Here is a 20059-nt window from a genome sequence, read left to right on the forward strand (position 1 = left end):
GCCTTTCACATGTGGTTAACCCATCCTTCTCTGTGTTCTGCACTTGTGTGACATGAATTTGGAGTGTCTGTGACCATGTAAAGCATTTGCCTGACTTTTTTTTCATGGGAGCAAATCAGAAAATCTGGGACAAAATACATAAAAATCACAGCGGTTCAAAGCTTTGCAACTATGCATCACTAGGTGGCATTTGCTGAAAACAGAACAGCAATTTCATTTTCACATCAGAAGCTTGTGTGAAACACTAGGTACTAGTGTCATGTGTAAGACTCTGATTACCTGTTTTAAATCATGATGCTTCTTTCAGCTTCACTTGTTATTAGTTGCAAGTCTATAGTTCAGAAAGTTTATGGGCTCCTATTTTGCCTTTTTTATGTGTGATGCTCTGACTGGCTCATGAATGTACACTGTCATCCTTAGTCCTTGGTCCTCTATTGCTCATATTTCAACAGAAATAGAAACCTAGATGGTAAAAATCTCCAGCTAAGGAAGGACACACTCGGTCCAACAGTAAACATTTATCTTCTGTTTTCTGAACAAAACAAAAGTAATTGTGTATTTTTCATAAAGGTTATAAATATGAAAATTATGAGTAATTTTGTCTTGTTACATAGCCTTGACTTTTTTATTTCTAATAATTATCCTCTGTTATAATAATGCTTCCCATGCAGTGTCTCTGCCACACCTTACTGTGATATGGCCCACTGATAACTAAGTGCTGATCTCCCTTCCAAGGTTTAAAAAAACACAAACAAATGAAAAAAACACTAGAACCTATAGCCCCTGTCCCCTGAAAAATAAACTTCAGTGTTGGCCACAGCTTTCCTCCTCACTGTGCATGTAACTCCTCTGGTGAAAACCATAAAGGCCAGAGCCATTTAAAGTTTTTCCAAAACAAGTTTCCTATTTTGGGGGGATTTTATTTTTTGTGACATCGCTGAAACAAAGGAGCTGCCAGTGCTGCTGTAACTTTTCCCACAGCAGTGACAGGGACATTTATAATGCTGGGGTTCTCCTGGAGCCAGCTGTGTAACAGCAGCCAAGGTGAGAGCGCTGGCTTTCACTTTGAGTTAGTTTCAGCAGTTCTCAGATCCTCGGTGCGGAGGAGTAACAATGCTTGTTACAGGTGCACTAAAGGTGCTGTGTACACAAACCAATTTTATTAGTCTTTAACTGATGAGGGTTTCCTGGGTGCTGGCTGTAGGATAGGGCTGGCAGAGGGACTGCTGCTGCCATGTGGCTGGCTTGGGCCTATCCATGTGTCCGAACGCTGCTGTCCTTCCTGGGCAAGGAGCAGAGTATGGAGACACATATGTGCTCCGAGGAGGGAAAAAAGGCTGATACTGATTCTCTCTGTCTTCAGATAATGATTCCCATTTTCTCTGGGAAGGAACAAAAATGGCTTAAAAGAAAGAACCTCTGAAACCAAAATCACTTCAGTCAAGATGTATTTAATCAGTTTACCACGTCTACTCACTCCTTCAAAGAAGTTATATGTTTGGTTTCTTTTTTAAATGTCAGTTAGGTTCTACCGTTTTGTCCAAGTCAGACCAACAACCAGAGAAGGGTCTGAGCTACAAATATTGCTTCCTTACTTGGAGCACAATGTGATTTCTGCTAACTGACCTTACAAGTCGTTAGTTGTTTTTGAGAGATGAAAGGATCAAAGTATCTCTCATCAACTGTGGTAAAAATTTCAGGTTTGGGCTGTGGAGTTGCAATAGGTTTTATATATAAAAATAATAATGGTAGTAGTAAATCAAATGTGGCAAAAAGCATTTCTGTTGATTTTATATAGCATCACATGATGTATTAGCAGCATTTAACTTCTGCTTCTCTAATCTGTAAACAAGAACAGAAAAAAAATTCTGCTCAAATGGGTCTGTCAATAAAATGAAGGTATTTTCCCCAAATATACGTCTTTGACAAGATTAAGTCAGTTTTGATCAACTCCTAGTTTTCTTTCACATTTTGGTAATGTTGGTAACCTTCTCCATTTTTTTTTTAATTTAGTACATTTTATAGCATTAATGAGACTTATCCTGTAAATGGATTTTGTTGCTTTTAGCAACAACAAAAAAATGCTCTTTAATCATCCTCATTGGTATTTTTTCAAGGTACTTGGACATACCGGCAACGTGATTTCATTGGTATCTGACTGCCAAAAATTTGATAATACAGTTAAATCATATAATATTCTGCAAGTTCCAGAAAGCTGCAGTGATTCAGCTTGTACAGCACTTCTAAGTACCATGGGCATTTAAGTGAAGACAAACATATTACCTCATTTTTAAGATTTAATATATGATCCACAGTATTCAGAAAATACTGTTATAACAATGGTATGATGCTAAAATAGCATGAGCTATTAATATGTTATCAAGCCTGCTTTTCATTTGTCAGTATATGTATATGACATTGAAAAAGAGAGAAAAAAAGGGACACTGCTCATACACAGGTGAATATCCAAATGAATTATAATATATTCCCATGTAAAGATAATAAGTCATAAGCTGAACTCCTTTTGAAGGACTAACTTGTCAGGCAGAGATAGGTTAGTTCTTTAATTTTGAGAATTGATTTATCTTTTGCAGAGAAATCTGGTGTATTGAAACACTGGGGCTTTTTAGGTTGCATATTAGGAGTGATTTCTCTTTGGGAAAAACTTACTGGATCCAAAGGAATTCCTGGTTAGAAAATAAAAATAAAAAAAAACCCAACTAACAAAAACAGTTAAGCTTGTGTTTGCAAAGCTGTCAATAATAAAGACCAGGGTATTTTTGGTAGACTGTGGTTCAAAACTCTTTTAAGCCCTTATCCTTGAAAGCCTAAGGCAGGGGTGGGTCACCAGCACTTGAGGGAGGTGTCCTGACAATCAGTGTCAGGTTGATATAGATGGGAGATGAAAGCACTGATAATCTGTTTCCATGCCCTTATCCTGCTGATGACAAGAGGCATGAAATCAGGGCCCTCTTTCAAAGCATGCTTACCTTCCATACAAAATCAAGTGGAAAAAGTTCCAGGAAGCTTTTCAAGGGGAAAAAAAGTGGATTTTTTTTTTTTCTGTTTTTGTTCATTGATGCTTTCTCTACCTTTTTTTTTTTTTTCCCCCCAACCTGTACAGCTAAGTCATTGGCTACTCCACTTAAGAGCCAGTCAGCAAGAAGACAAAGGCCATCCCATAGGGCACTTTAGGAAAGTTATTGTCTATTTGCCATTCTGCTCCTTCCTCCTGGGTCAAATCCATAGCCATGATCAGTTCCCAAAGTGTATTTGTGTAGACCAGAGGAGGACTAGGCCATATACTGGGAATGTCATTACCAATGTATGAATTGGAGCTGAGTACCCCATGTTGTGTATACTTTAAATGTTCTGGAAATGTGAACTGAAATTCTGCTTCTTTTCTTCTCTTTTAAAATTTCATTGAAATTGTGCTCCTGCTTTTTTTCTTGGGAGTTGCATCTGCCACAATTTATTTAGGGAAAAGGGTTGAGAAATGGTGGGGGGATGGTAGGGGCTGGTTACCAAACGTGGTAGATTACATGATTTTGTTCAGATTTAAATCTTCTGTGTACATTGCACAGCTGCCCATTATTTTTTTAGGAATCATATGGAGCTTGTTTGCATTATCCTGGTACTTTTGGATGCTAGTAAAATTTTTTTGACTAAGCTGCACATGCTCCAGTAGTTCTTTTGTTCAGACTCACTGCTTCCCTACATATGATCTAGCTACCAGATATCATCCTTTTTTTTTTTCCAGAAAGGAAGTATTTCTCTCTGCCGTTTCCCATCCCACTCCTACTTTTCCATATGTCTTCCCTCCCCCCCCCAAGGCAGGTGTTTACTTCCCTTTCTCTCTTCCACCCCACGGCTTCCTCATCTTTCTGTCTGTTTGGTTGGTTGTTGTTGTTTTCTTTTTTTTATCTTTCCTTCTGTTCCAGGCTGGCACTCTGTTGTGTTCTCTATCCTTTGTGCTGCTTCTGCTGCTTTTCTACACGACATCCATACTGGCCCTGAAAAGCACTCTGTAGTTTTTTCCCTAAATAGCTAATTAATCAAAGTTAGGTCAGAAGATTGAGACCTTATATAAACACTTGCAATGCCATAAAAAATTTTAAAAAGAAGAAAAGTCAGGAAGTGGTTTCCCTTAAATGTTTATAATGAGAGAATAACTCCAACTAAAATAATGAAATGAGAAAAGTAAAAGGTTTTCTCAGCCTGGGGTTCAGTCTAAGCCAGGTAGTTCAGTAGTTCAATCTGCTACACCAGTCTATCAGTAGAACTCTTGTAGATTGGGTCTTACAGCCATCCTCTTATTTATCCCCTGAGCACTGAATGGACCCCTTCTCTCTGAATTCCTGTATTTGAAGGAGATGGAGGGGAGCAGAGTTGATATTAGGTCTTTTTGGTTAGTGATACACCTGCTCATTTCCTACATTTGCCTTAAATCTTACCAAATTTATCTCAAAAAATTTTGGTATACTATTTCTCAGAGGATTTAGTTGTACTTTTTTAAAAAAATCTATATTAATGAGGGTTCTGAGTCCCATTTCTGCTGAGCTTCTGAATAGCTTCATCAGTGTTTTGAAAAACCTGAGATGGTCTGATTATGGTGATTTGACTCTGATGCCACAGTAAAGTCTCAAGGGGTAGCACAGGGAACAAGGAGTTTTAACAATATTCAGATTAAGGCAACACACTGCTCATCAGTGTATTTAAAGAAGATGGACAAAGAACTGTATGTTCCATATTGCCTTACATGAGCAATAGATTTAAATTCACTGGCTGTCTGTCAAAGCAGTCTATTGTATTTCCTGTCAACTTGTGAATGTCTTGGATGACCTCAATGACTAAAAATCAAAGCTAGTCCACTCAAATATAATTCAGTCATTCTCTTGCATTGATTTCTTTTTTTCCCCTCAGATAAGCAAGAATGGGAAGGGAACATTTCTCAGCAGTTGTAGTTACTGGCAGAGTATTGTAACAATGTGCTGGAAATCTCTAAGAATAGTGAGTCGATGGAGCCAGAGTATCAATAATGTGACTGTCTGTGGCCTCTTTTGTTCCTAGTGTTCCCACCATTCCTGGTACTCACTCCCACTCACGGAAGAAAACCCTGACCTTTTCTCAATCTGCATTGTTTGGCTGCTAGAAAATCAAATAACAATTTTGATGGTTTTATTCTCTAAAGTGCAGTGTTTCAATGAACCTGCGGTTGCCACGAATGAGGGAATTGACACCTGGCTTAACACCATTGTTTCAAAGTTTTCAGTGGTATATGAGAATTTTTTTTCTTTTACTTGCTCATAGTTCCTGGTAGACAAAATATAGCTATTCAATTATTGTTTAACCCAGCTCAGAGCAACACTGGGTTACAAAATAAGATAAATCCCCTTCTTTCCTGCTTGTGTTTCCACCTGTTTCCACCTGGAACTGCTTGTTGAAGGCTGCATAAAATCTTCTGTCACGCAGCTGAGCCTCCTATCACTGTCTGTCTCTGCAGTGATTCAAATACTCTACACACATTATGTCACATCTTTTTTGACACCTTAATAACAATGGGGTTTTTGTTGTTTATTTAAAATTAAACTTTGTAATCTGAGGATATGGCTTATTTCCTGTACCCCTCGTGTCCCAGTAAACTTTTTTTGAATGTCTTCTAATTTTCAAAAATGGTCTATACTTACTCTAGAGGAGAATTTCCTAAGCCACTTGTGTCATAAACCGCTACCCAGATCTGTGGAAAGCAGAAGATGCAGTCTTGATGTTACAATCTGTAAGAAGAGAGACCATCAAATCTCCATCCTTGGAGATAATAAAAACCATACATGGTCCTGGACATCTGCTCCAAATGACCCTCCTTGACTGGGGGGTTGAACTGGAGGTCCCTTATGGCCTTGGCTATTCTCTGAGTCCGTGAAAGGAATACTAATTTGGGTGTGTCAAGAGTAAGAGAGGATGAAGCTCCTCTAAAAAACAGGGAAGGATGCACCAAAGTGTGCAAATTTCCTTCTCCCTGCTACATGTTTTCTGTGGCAGAGTGGCTTTTATCATACAAATGGAATGATATAGTGACATGTATAGTGTGTGTTTCTGAACCTTGGTTTATTTTACAATCTGCTTGGTATTTGTCAGCTCAAATTGTTTGAAAGTATTACTTTTTAATGACTTGTTAATGCTCCTTTAGGTTTTCAGAATAGTATCTAAAACATAGCAGATATTTGAAATAGTGTTTTTTCCTAATGCCATTTTTTATTTAATGTTTGGTGTTATTTGCGGAAGTGGAGACTGGGAAAATAAGTGTAGTAATAAGTGTAGTTTACTAAGAGTTGACAACATAATGTTAGGGGGTTTCTTGTGGAAAATAGAAGGGAATCACATTGGAGTGGTAGGTTGCAAACATGAGCTGTTAAGTATTTAGGAAAGTTGTAAGGTGACCATTTGCCATTAATAATAGCATCTTAGTTCTGTTGAATCCTGATCGTTCCTAAGCATTCTTCAGAGTACCATTTGTCTCTATTGCCTTTTCCACCTGGTTAAATCTCAGAACTGTCCTTTATCAGATGATTAGCTTCATAAATACTGCACTTTCTTTCCTGGCCATAATTTCTTATGAGGCCTAACCTGGAATAATACTTCTAAAGCAAAATGTGTAGTTAGCTAATCTGAGAGGTTCGCATTAACAGTTGCAAATCTGGATGTTCATCCTACCAGATATCAAAACCGTAAGTTGCATTTGTGAATGTGTTCTAATTAAGATCTCTTCAGTGGTACTACAGGCTGTAGGGCATGAAAATCAGGTAAATCTCACTGGTCAGTATCTCTGTTTTCTGGAAGGCTTTCTATAGAGCTCAGAGCATTAATTTTCTGAGTTGACAACCTATAGAGAAGAGCTTAATCCTATTCCACTCGGTGTCCATTATTTCATCATTTTGAGAAAAGCATTTCTGCTGTGGGAAGAGATCACATTATTAGTGCAATAAAGGAATTGGGAGTCCATGCAGTGTTTCATGTTTAGATTGAACCCTAAGAGAGACAGTACACTGTTTTGCAATTCTTTCAGCTTGAAAGAAAAGAAATAAACATACTCTATTACACTTGAACAGGTGAAGGAATTACCTGCCTAGCCATTTGATTATTCTTATTGGCTCATAGTAAAAACACCTGCAAGGACATTCATTGGCTCACTGCTGAAGGAGCTCTTATAAACACAGCATTATGAAAGTGGCAGATGAATGTTCTTGGCACATTTCTGCAGCACCTAGACAAATGTCATTCAGCATGCACATCTAGCATTCAATCCATAAATCTGGGTTAGGAGAACATCCTTTTTTAAAAAAAAATCATGTTTACAATGGGGAAATCATACCATGCATAAGCAAAAGATTGATTATTTTTTAGGTTAGGACGCTGTCACTAACAAATTGCTGTGGTATAACTTGTCAGAGCAAGCATCTAGAGATAAAAGTGCTTGCAATGATCTCTGTATAAAAATAACAGCAGTGGAACAGATTTGTGTTTACAAAGGTAGAAGAGCATCGGCTGAACTTTGAAGAACTTTCAGACATTCAAATTGTGGGTTTGACTCTCATTTTTCTCAGGACACACAGTTTTTTATTAGCTCAGTGGACAGGAATTAATTGGTGCCTACTAGTTAAAGTACTTGCATATATCTTTGTGAAAAAACCAACCAACCAACCAACCAAAAACCCAAAGAAACCCACTCTGTTACTAAATATGCTATTACAGCTGCCTGAAGTGGAAAAACAGAAGTCTGAACAGTTTGAAAGAGACATTTTTGCCTCTTTCCATTTCCCTGCTAAATACCACATATTGTTCTTCGACCCTACTTTAAGGTTGCATTTGGCAGTTTTAGCAGAGATGATTAAACAGAAATAGCTATTTATATGTAATATTGTATATGAAGTTGCTGAAGAAGTTTATAATACAACATCAAATTGAATATGTATCTTCCACCAACAAAATGCATCCTCCTTCTCTCACCTTCTGTGTACTGCACATGGCTGGAATGAGACAAAAGCCATATAATAAACAAGTTACTAACAGTCAACAAAGAGGGAGGTGTTACTTGTGGGGAAAAATAAAATTTTTAACAGCTTTAGCATCATGTATTACCAAAAGCATGCATCTCCTTCACATGCTGTTGCTTTTAGATGAGTTTCTAACTATTCAAGTACTGCTTTCAGCCAAAGGATGAAGCAGGGAGCAGCATTATTTCGTGTAAACAGCAGTAGAACTCTAAAGAGTTTATTGTAGCAAACACTCATATTATTGGCAGAATGATTATAATGCATGTTTTCTAGGGGAAGTTTCCAGTTGTACTGTTGTATTGTCAAGCTTTTCACTCACGATCATCTGAACGCAATTAGAATATGCTCCTTCATATACAGTAGTTCTTTATAATGAAATAGAAACTTTGCAAACTCTAGTATTTTGTTCATGAGTATATTGTATCTTTGAGAAGGGAAAACATTCTTGAGGAAGGATATTTTTAAAGTGCTACTGAGTTGAGGTTTTAAGAAAAAAAAAGATAGATTTGTCTTGTCATGGCTTCTTGGAAGGGTGGAGGGAGGGAAAGCAAAGTACATTATTAATGCCGTGCATTTCTCATGTAGCTCATCCATACCTGCCTTTCAAATTCATCTGTATCCATTAACATTATTAATTGCTGACCATTTCAGATGGGAATTTAATGTCCCTTTTTATTTAAGAAGTGTGGAGAATTTTACTGCAAATCAAAAGGCTGCATTGAGTGGACTTTATTTTAGTATAAGCATTCCACACTCTTTTCCATATATGCCCTTTAATTCTAGTTTGGTCAATTTTATTTTGTCAAAGAAAGAGGTCTGTTCTTTGTATTTCAGGGATGATGCCTAACAGTTCTTTTTGAGCAAATGCTTGTGAAAAGCGTTAGTTTGAAAGCATCTTTCTTTTCCAAACTCTATAATATACGTCAGAATTATACCTTTGTTTGTCCAGATCCATTCAGCATCAAGACTGTACTTGTAACTTATATAACCAAGGCCTAAGATAATCATCTCCATCTACAAAGTTTTCATATTAAAGAATTGAGGAAGAATTTTGTGTATGGCTGAACAAGTGTAGGTATTTTTTTCTTTCTCCACTGGAGGGAAAATATATAACAATTTTTGACAGGTAAATAGTTGCAAGTCAGAAAAGACATAAGGTATGGCTGCCAATGGAGAACTATTATGCTGGTCCAGAAAGCTTCCTCAAGCAGTTTGATAAGGTGCATATAAAGTTGTTGTTTCAAGGACTTTTCTAAAAGTGCTGTAGAAGAGTGTCCTGATGCCGAAACCATTGGATCACATGTTTGGTTTTTTTCATACCTGTATTAAATTAAAATTTAGAATGGGATGTTTCAGGTCCTACTGCAATACGTTCTCTTTTGGAAGGAAAGACACCACAGGATGGGTCAGATGAACTAGGGATATAGACCATTAAGGGTCTGAATGAAGGGGACCTATAGACTTTCAAAATATGTTGATGTAATTGGCAAGGACAGAATACATCCAAAATGGTGCCCTGAAGGTGTTTGAAGTATCATCAGTAGCTTTAAAACAAACCAAGACTGAAACATTAATCAGTAATATTGTACTATTTTGTTGAATAAATCTAATGGAGTGCTTTACTTTTTTTCTGGCAGATGAACGGGAAGATGTTCAAAAGAAAACTTTCACAAAATGGATAAATGCACAGTTTGCTAAGGTAATTTATTTCTTTATGTATTTACTGACCAAAATATCTTTTGTATCTTTAAAAGAAACAAAAAGAAACTCCAAATATTCCTCTGTTGAGGCTTAATTTTCAACATAACATTTAAAAGTGTCAGGTATTGGTGAAGGCAGTTGACTGACTCATTAGAAAAAATGTCCAAGTTTTATTCCTTTGATTTCAGTAGAGGTTGAAATGTAATAAGCCATCCTTCTTTCAAAGTGTTCTCTGCCTCTGTATTTGCCTTTTCTCAAAATAGTGATGCATATGTATTACTGTTTGTTGGGGTCCTTTGTTATGTCCCTAACATGCAGAGGATTTTCCTCTTTAGCCTTGTCTTTTCTTGTTTCTGATTGCAATTACAAGTTTAATAAAACTAGATGAATTGCAGAGGAGAAAGGTTAAAGATAAGAGGTGTGATCCAGTTACCAAATTATGAAAGTCAATTATAATGTGTTTTGAAATAGTTATTTTTGAGAATGGTAAAGATTATAAATGTACTGGGGGAAAAAAAAAAAAAAGACAAAATAACTAATTTATTTAAAGCATGCCCTTCTGGCAGTATGCAAGCATTTTATCTTTAACACACAGGAAAAATTTAACTTACACTATTAATTTGATGAAACTTTTTTTTAAAATTCCTGGAGGATAATTATTCAACTGTATTTGCCAGTAATAAAACAAATCAATCCGACGATTTATCATTTTATCTGGTAATAGGCAACAATGAAATAGTAACTTAAGTATCTTTTGCTTAATCCAGCTTTTAATTGTGTCCCATCTGATTCTATGCATTAAAAAAGAGGAGTAAAATAATCTAAATACAACCACTATAATATTGAAAAACATGCTCAGCAGTGGTTTAGTCCAACAGGCAGTCCCTCAGGGCTTTTCCATGGTCTAGAACATTTTCTAATAGCTATTCAAGTGATTTAGACAGCACAGATTTGTGCTCAGCATCTTTACAGCAGAGGCATCCAGCAATTTGGAGGATTGGATCAGGATGAAATACGGTCTTGAACAAATGGTCTCAAACTGATTGATGAATTACAAGACAACTGTGAAGTATTATATTTAGGACAGCAGTAAAACATATGCATACAGAAGTGAGGATAGTTGGGCTGGCAATAATAAAGCAAAGAAGAGCTCTCAGAAGTGTTTCGAATCACAAACAAAATGAATCAGCAACAGGATACCATTGCAAAAAAGAAAAAAAAAGCAACTTTTTTATGGCTCTGATAATGGAAGTGTTTTAGAGAAGGTAAAAGATGTAATTATTTTCTTTTACTTGACAATAGCGAGATTTTTAGCTTGAGTAAGTTATAATCTTAGTGTTCCATAAATGAAAAAATAGCCCCAGCACCAGTCATCTGATACAACCTAATTTGAAATGTGTTACCAGTTAGGCCTTGTTATGGTCACAGAAATAGTTATGGAAAATGAAGAGTAACTGTTGCTCCTATATCTAAAGAAAATGTCATGTTCCTAGAGCATTGTTTTCTCAGAAATGATTGTTTTATGGAATAGAAAAGCTTGCAATTACAAAGAAGCTTGGACCAAGTTGCTGAAGAACAACAAGAGTTATATAGGGTTTAGAAAATATGACCTATCAGCAGATGCTTTTAATGGTAGACTTGACTCGATCATCTGAATGATCTAGAGGCCTTTTCTCCAATTCTAATTCAGTGAAATGTACTGTAATGGTGTTTTAGCTACTTTTTACTTGAGTTTTATACGTAGTACTTTTAGTTGCATGTGAAAATGCATTCCTAAACATACTAGAGAAATAGTAATTTCCCTCTATTTCATTTGGACTCTGAAGAAAACCTCCTAAACACTATGCTTTGAGAGTTTCTTTACCTCAAGCATCACCTGTGTTTTGGACAAAATCATCTTATTTCAACAATCAATCAATCAAAAAGCTCTTGATCTTTAAATCTTGGAGAAATTACTCTTGTCCTACAAAACTGTTACAGATAACACCAGAATACTTGGTCTGATTGGAAATCATGTATTTCTGGTGAGTTTAGTAATACCTGTTGTCTGGCTGCCTGTGTGGTGCCCTGCCTTCAGTGTAGTCACACACTGTGCAGGCTTTATTTCTTTCTAGGGTTTTTAAGAGGTCCTACTGTAATGTGAATGAACACAGTGGTTCAAATCCATCTCTGTTTCTAGATGTGGAATTGATTTCAGTTAACAGGCAACTCCTTGTTAGTGATTTCTCATCATTGTTAGCTTTGTACAAGTGCTAAATTAATTACTTTCATTGTAGAATTAGCTTTTATTCACTCCTCTGTAGTTCTAGAGGTCTTGAGTGGATTAGCCTATGGTGTTGGAATTAAGATAGAAGAATTTATTACATCACTCATTTCTCTTATTTGTGAATACTGAAATCCAGATCATTAATTAACTGTAAAATATTTAGGGTTGAATGAAATTGTGTTAGACAATTCTCACACGTCCACCACCCTCCGTAGCTAAAAAATCCTGTATTTATACAGTCAAAATAAAAGCTTAGTTCTAAATGTTCTAAATCTTCATTTGTGTTGCATCTGTAGTGCATTGCCTCCCAAAGACCTGCATAACTTTCCTAAAAATTCAGTGTCTAGAGCACTTGTGTCTCAGTGCATTTATTCTCAGAGTAAGCTTTCAAAACACTCAGATTTGCAAGTTGTTTCACATGACTTGTGGTGCAAATAAAAATAATGCTTTCTAATTTATGTATCACCAGCATAACTTAAGAACCCACATAATATTTTTTACGTGTGTGGGAAAAGGAAAACTATTGTTCAAATCACAGGCCTGGAGAGAAGTACTGTTCCTTCTTCTGGCCATGCACACAGTGACATTTTAGTTGGATCATGTGTAGCTACTTCTGACTCAGATGCCTTGAGTTCAGCAGTGAACTCTGCTACCTCTCAGCTGTGGAGTCAAGTTCCTAACACGAAATCCATAAAAAACTTTCAACCACACCATCTTGAAAGTTTTCTATCTGTGATGTTCAGAACCTGGAAACCTTTGCAGTGCTACCAAGAACTCTGTGAAATCTGCTAGGGAAATCCAGCAGAACTCTCAGCAAGATTACAATTGCCATGGGTGATGCTGTGTCTCTCTAGACTTTTTTTTTTAGCAGGTTGAGTGGGGTGCTCTAAATGGAAAAACTGAGGAAAATGCATTTTGCAGGTCCCTCTTACAGCTTCTCAAAAGAGCAGGTTTCTGTCTAATTCTTACTTCTGTTACTAGCCAGAAAATGGATTATGCAGAAAATCTGTGCTTTGAAGATTAGAGTATGCAACTCATCTATAAGCAAATCATCAACATTTCAGTAGGAAAGCCAAAAGTTGGCTTTCAATATTTGTGAGATAAAACATTTAGTAAATTTAAAGTGTAGAAGAAATGGGAGAAGGTAATCCAAGAGACCTTTGTGTTTTTCCCGTTCTAATCCTAGACATGGTGTATGACTGTTTAGTGATACCTTCTTAGTTTACCATCTAAATGGCAGGCAATAAGTTGCAAAGCAATTTTTAAAATGTGGAACATAATACTTTAATATCATTTTATTAATAAAGAGCTTTTCTCTGTCCTCAGAAGAAGTTTATTTATAAAATAATGAAATTCTGCAGGGTGCACATAATGATAGCAAAGGAAGGTATTGTAACCTAGTTTTTAATAATAGTACTGTAATTTGAGCTGTCACAGGAGATACATCTAGTCTTGGCTATGATATTTTTTGCTCAGATATCAACTTTTAAAATTTGATATAACTGAAATCTTGAACTACGTGTTTTGGGAGAATGTGAATATATCACAGTCCCTCAAGTGTAGCAGCTCTCTGCTGGAACTTTGAAACAGCCACAACAATTATGTTAACAGTGCCTGTACCCCATTGTAAATGAGTTTATACTCTTCACTGGTTAAAAATTTTTTATTGTTTGTTGCATAATAGGCTTCAAAACAGAAAGTGCTACTGAAGATGGAAATATTCTTTACTTGCATGTATAAAAGAGCTTGTATATGCCAATTAATTTTGCAATGAAAACCTGAAAATTCCAGCACAAAAGGAAAAAAAAAGAGCAACACCGCACCCAGAAAGGAAAGAGTAAATTCCTATGACTAAAGAAATGTTCACAATTTGTTTTGTTCCCTCATTAAGGAGAGAGTGTCTCAAAGTACCGACAATTTTAATGCCAGCAGTAGAAATATCTGTTGTGAGTAGAGAGAAGGCCATCAGCTAATCATTGTAAGTTTTGGCAGCTTGAATTTTAGGTTATATCCTTATGGATAGCTTGAGGTCAAAGCTTAACATGTAAGTGTTCATAAAAGAATGGTAATTTGTAAAGGAGCTTTCAAAATTTTAATCTATGATATAAAAAACAGATGTTCATAAAATTGCTTGTGAATTCAGAGTTTTAAATAGATTGTCTTTGTTTCTGCTACAAAAGAATAGAAAATTCCACAGCATACTCAAAGAAAAGATTATATATGACAGTACACTTTTTCATGTAAACACTCTAATTATTAATCTCCAATCAGGTAGAAGCAAGAGTCAGAAAATAAAGCATGGTAGATTTTGGGGGGAAAAATTTGGTAATGTTTTATGGTCCCTCTACCTCATGCTTTGGTTTCCTTCCTGTTGTTATTGAAAAAGGTAAAATATACAAACAAATGTAAGGATACCGATTATTGCATTACTTGGCTTTATGGAAAGCAAAGTTAATTCAGTAGTTATCCTTTTAATAGAGAATTTAAGTGGTGAAAAATGGCAGATGGAAATATTATGGGCAGGTGGAAATATTAGAGAGTAGTTGTTTGTGTGGTAAATATGGAATTAGATTCCATTTTTGTGTGATCATGTGAAGAAACATAGCAATGATGAAACCTGTGCCAAAGGAAGTAAGGTTGAAAGCCTCATTTAAAATATTTGTAGCTAGTAAAATAACAATTTTTACTAATGGAATTGTTTTAAATAGCAGCTAAATTGTTCAGTCAACTGGTATATGCAAGAATAAAGGGTACACACAAAAGGCCTTGCTTACAGCTTTAGTCAAACTATGTAGCAGTTAAAATAGCATAATTACTCAGGGTTTGTATGTGGCTTTTATGATGAGAGGTGTGGTGATGGTCACAGTTTCTTCCCTCTTTTCGAGTTCTTGGACAACCTGAGACTATTCAAGACTCCCATTCACTTTAGTAGTCTCTTGCAATTGTAACTTATGTGCCTTCTGCATGTCAGACAAAAGGAACGACTGACACAAATGAATAGTTTACTGGTCTTTTGAGGAAATATGTCAAAATAGTTGAGGTCCAGGGAGACTGCACAACCATAAGTCTGGCATCTGATAGAGGAATTTGCAGTGCTGTGTTTACTCACATGCTCACTTTTCCACGCTATCACTCACAATTACTTCAAATTAAAATAAATTTAAAAAGCCCCTCAGGAAAATGCGATTTCAAAGTGTGCAGACTCCGGGAGGGGCGTGATCTGTTGAAGTTTATTGGAGAAGATAGTAATAATCTCATTTGTCGAATTTCTTTAAGATTTTTGTGTTTAATCTACGTGAATAATCTACGTCTTTAGCCATATTTCTGGACAACAGTTAATAATCAAGAAAAGGAGCTGAGGGGAGGGATGGAGGTTGGCAGCAAATCACAAAAACACAGATTAAAATGTTCAGTATGAGCTCTCTCCAAACTGCTTTCTTGACAGCTAACCTGTAAGTCAACTGAAGACAGTTGCTTAGATGAGTTGGTGACTGGTAGGAAAATTGGAACTAAATCCTGTACGTAGAGGTTCTGATCAGTGTGCTTAAGCTTCACTGATGTCTGCTGGTGTGCTGTATTTTCTAAAATCAGAACAGTAGTTGCATATGCATGTCTACAAGACCAGAAAAGATCTGTTTCATGTAATAAAAGCTATCAGTAGGGTGTGCTGGTGTTGTAGGATTTCAGCTTTAGAATTGAATTCCAGAGAGTACATGAGCACTGGTTTGCAGGACAAAACTTTAATGTCATTGTAGACAAATTCAGAAAAATTCATTCTAATAGCTGTGGCTAAAGCACCATGCTTTAGTGTCAGATTCAGTGTCTGCACAAAAGCCTGTTGGAGAAACAAAGTAAATAAAAGTTTGCTGAGCTCCATGGTGCCATGAGATTATTAGAGTTCTACTGAATTTCACTAGAGAAAAAATTGTTCTCTGTTCATCTAAGGAGCACTAATTGGAGATAAACATCAAGGACGATCAGGTATCACATGTAAGAACATTGATTCCAGGGCAAACAAAAGATGGACTGCTAGGGAAATTTTGAAATCGTGTCTGTGGTAAAACCCTTATCAAATTTTTAATAGTTCCCTGTTATAAGTGAATATAGTAGATGTTAGATCAATTCACTAATTAGACATTAATAATACCTTTCGGAGCAGTGTCAGATTTTTACTTTTTTCTGAAAGAAAACTTTCAGAAAACCAGATAGATTTAAAATTGTATAATTTTTGATAAATCTGAAAAAAAAATATGGTTGGTATTATTTGCTGTTGGTTAGACACCGCTATTGGTATTTATCCATCCTAAACACCTAATTATTCTGTTTGGTGTGTCTGTTGCCAGCCTTCTAAGTGCTACAGCAAAAGTGATGAGAAAGAACAGCTTCCTAATGTGGGAGCCAAATGACTGTTCTCTGCTACAGTGTGGCAAATAACCAGAACTCTCATTGAAGATTAATAGTTTGCTTTCCAGCTCTATGTGATCAACACTACCCTTGGGATACATACTGTTTTAAAATACCAGACTTTCTTGTGCCATACATCTTGCAAGAGCACACCAAAGGCCCATCATGTCTATTCTGTATCATTAAAGCAAAAGCTTTTGAAGCCAAATGATGTTTAAACCTGGTGTAGAAAACACATTTGCACTGTTAAGTGTTAAGAGATTTTTTTTTTTTTTGGATATCTGCAGAATACATAAAGAAATATCAGACAATACACATGCTTGGAATTATTTGCATTGATATACAGTAAATAACCTATTAGGTCTCCATATTCTGCACCATTTTTTATGGTGCTGCAAAATGGGATTCTTGCTGTGTGAATATTTATTATGTTTCAAAGAAATTTCCTCTGGAATAAAAAATAACTTAAAAATTATTTTCACTGTGCTTTTTAAGGTAATATCAATGTCAATGTTGCTATTTATTTAACTCAGAATTTTCATTCTAGGAATTGTATTATCTATTAATATATTTTTATAGATTTTTTGTATGACCAAAAAAAAGTGAACAGATCATTACTATAAGCAGAAACAGGCACAAACATCCTTATGCATTGAATTTTGCATGTAGCTTCAACTCTGCACGAAAGCTTTTAAATTTACAAACTTGAAGACTTTTTATCTTTTGTTTATGAAGCAATTTTTCAGCTTATTGTTGGTAAAATACTTAGGAAACGTCTCCCTAAACAATCAAATTATTGTTTACAAATATTTAATTCTGCCCAATGTGGAGGCCTGAACTGGAGATAGAGATTTTATCCTGTTACATTTGCTGTAAAAGCAAGGAACATCAGAAGTTGTGTGGTGTCACAGTGCTGCACGAGAAAAGCAAAGTAGTGTTTAAGAAGGCAGTCTTCTCTGGTTTTCCTGTTCTTGGTAGCATTAGAAATGTGAGCCTCATGACCCACTGTGGCCATCACAGAGGTGGAGATGCCTTGCAAACTGTCAGTACAGGAAAAAACCTTTCACTGAAAACCTAGAAAGGACAAAAATTGTGTTTTGTTATGCTTCAAAGTCACAAAGATAGATATTTGCTGTTAGCAAAAAAAGGACTGTCTCTATATTGATTTTGGTTGCATTTTAATTTTTTTTTGAGTAAAGGTTTATTCTTTGTGCATGAAGAGAAGAGATTTTCTAATGTTTTTTCTCCAGAACATTCTCCCATTACCAGGAGACTTTACAACTTTGCCTGTTCTGGGCTCTTTTTCCCAAAAATGTTTGAATGACTGCAGTTTAACAAGACAGCTCTTGGAGAGCAGATTAATTTTCACTTTGATGAAAAGCGAAACTTTTCCTTCCACCTAATTATCTGCACATCTTTTGGTGGAGCTGTGGCTGCTGGCTGTGCATCTCAGAAGACCTTTTGCTTGCAAGTGAGGCTCACTTCTGTCTGCTGCCTTGGCTGTACAAGCAGTGACATGTTTCTCTGCTTTGCCTTTAGTGGGCATAAATTCAAAACTAGCTACAGGTCAGGGGCAGCTTTTCCTTTCTTCTGGGAAAATGGAATCTGCCTCCACCAGAACTGTATGCTCATCTCCAAGCCTGATCCTGTTCCCCAGCTAAGGTGCCAGTGGGAACTCCAGGCCTTGCACCACAGCCATCCTGCCCCTGTGTGCAGCAGCCCTCCAAGGAAATCCCCACCAGAGAGAATTAGAGCTGTCACGGCTGCAGTATGGTCACTGAAGACTGTCATGTTCTCAGTATCTTTTGATTGCATGTGCAAAGATTATGTTACTTTTCCAAATCAAATTTTAAGGCTTAAAATGTTTTCCATGAAAATGACTTTCCTTCTAACACAGGCATATTGTCTTAAACAATGAGCATCTGCATGAGAAAACACTTTTACTGTTAGAAATGTCTCAATGAATACAGACTGCACTTTGAATGCTTCTAAGATGATGCAGTATTTCAGACTTTAATCTGAATTTCAGAGTGAATTAGTAAAATTAGGAAGACTAAAATATATGCATTTTTATTATATTAAAATAATTTGTCTTCACATTCTTGTTTTTAAGGCCTTATCTTGTAGAATAACAAGGACTTCCCTCAGATTAGACATGCCAAGTAAGCAAAGTAATGACTACTGTTGGCAATAGAGGGCACTGGACTTTCATTTCTAATATGTTTTACACTGGAAAAAATAGTTGAATTATGTTCATTGAGCTCTTTCACCTTTTTCTTCTCACATTTGGCCTTGCATCTCTGAGACTTCTGTTCAAACTGTCATATTTTGTCATTGCACTTTCAGCATAAAAAAACCCCAACTAAATAAAATTGTTCGCTTGAAGTTATTATTGTGTATGTGTCTTGAGAGGGGAATAGGAACAAGCTAAATATAGCACTACAATATTGGTCTCAGTGGTGCATATGTCTAGCTTGCAAATTTGTAAACATTTACAAATTTGCATGATTGTTGCTGGCAGTAGACATCATCATTTCCGTGCTCAGAATTCATTATGATTGCATCTAATCATCTTCAGAAACTCCAAAGCAGAACTCTTCATAGAGACAAACAAGAATTTAGTGGATTTACATTATGCTTTGAAAGTTCAGAAATAAAACTGGGAGAAAAAGAAATTTTTGAGCTACGGTCCCCATTTGTCTGAATGCCCTCTTATGGAAACACTGAAGCTCAAGCAAATCGTATTGACCATTCTCCCTACCTAAAAACAATTAATCACATCTCTCAGTTTCAATGGAGATGGGAAAAAAGAAGGTGCAAGCTTGTACATTTAGGACTGGTGCATCTATCTCTCTTAAGCTTTTTACATCACTTAAACAGATCCAGCACATCTCCTTGTATCAGTGTCACGTCATGTTTGTCGGTGAGGCTGAAAGTCAGGCTTGTCACCAGCCCAGCTGCACACCTGCACCCCTTGGGTAGGACCTCCAGTGGGCTACTGCCCTCCCCTGCTGCTGTGTACCATTCTTAAACCTCCCTCTGCCTGAGGCAGTGGGGGCATTTTGTGCCTCTCAGACATAAATCCTTTTTTTCTATAGTCTCTCTTCGACATGAGGAAGTTTGACCATTCCTCTCGTGTTTTTAAATGCATAAAATGTTTTTTAAAAAGCATGGCTTAGAGGGGAAAAAAAATCCCAGAGAACCCAAAACAAAGACAAACCTCCAATCCCCAAAGCATTCAGTTCTGGGCACACGGTGTCCATGTTACAGACTGCATTTCTGGATGTTGATCTGTTAGAGTTGGTGATGATGAGCTGACCCACCCCAGTTCTGTTTTTGTTTATCACTTTATTATGCTTTGATATATCTGTACTGTGCGCAGAGACTTTTAGTTCCTTCAAAGGTTCTGCTGATGGACATAATTTAACCCTTGTATCAAATGCAACTTCTATTGAGGTTAATTTCTTTAAACCATGTGCCTGTATTTTAGGTTCTACTGTGCCATGAAGACAGGAAAAGTTACATTATGAAAGATGGTCCTATGGTAAAAGGGCATCACTAAGAAATAATAGCCTTGTTTTTATAGGGTTGCAAATAACAACATTTGCACAAGAACTTTCATATCTGCCTTTTACAT

General features: G+C 36.4%; 1 protein-coding gene across 2 annotated transcripts in view; it reads left to right on the forward strand.

Annotated features, from left to right (window-relative positions):
* The window catches only part of LOC113988582 (dystrophin-like), a 463871-nt gene that overhangs the window by 166430 nt on the left and 277382 nt on the right, over positions 1-20059 (forward strand). For both annotated transcript variants that reach the window (XM_039382875.1, XM_039382874.1), the window contains exon 2: positions 9689-9750. In XM_039382875.1, the coding sequence (XP_039238809.1) occupies positions 9689-9750 (62 nt within the window). The remainder of the gene's footprint in view (positions 1-9688; positions 9751-20059) is intronic.

This window comes from Pipra filicauda, unplaced genomic scaffold, assembly GCF_003945595.2.
Source record: "Pipra filicauda isolate LSUMZ 115617 unplaced genomic scaffold, ASM394559v2 scaffold288_size945232_pilon, whole genome shotgun sequence".
NCBI classification, from domain to species: Eukaryota; Metazoa; Chordata; class Aves; order Passeriformes; family Pipridae; genus Pipra; species Pipra filicauda.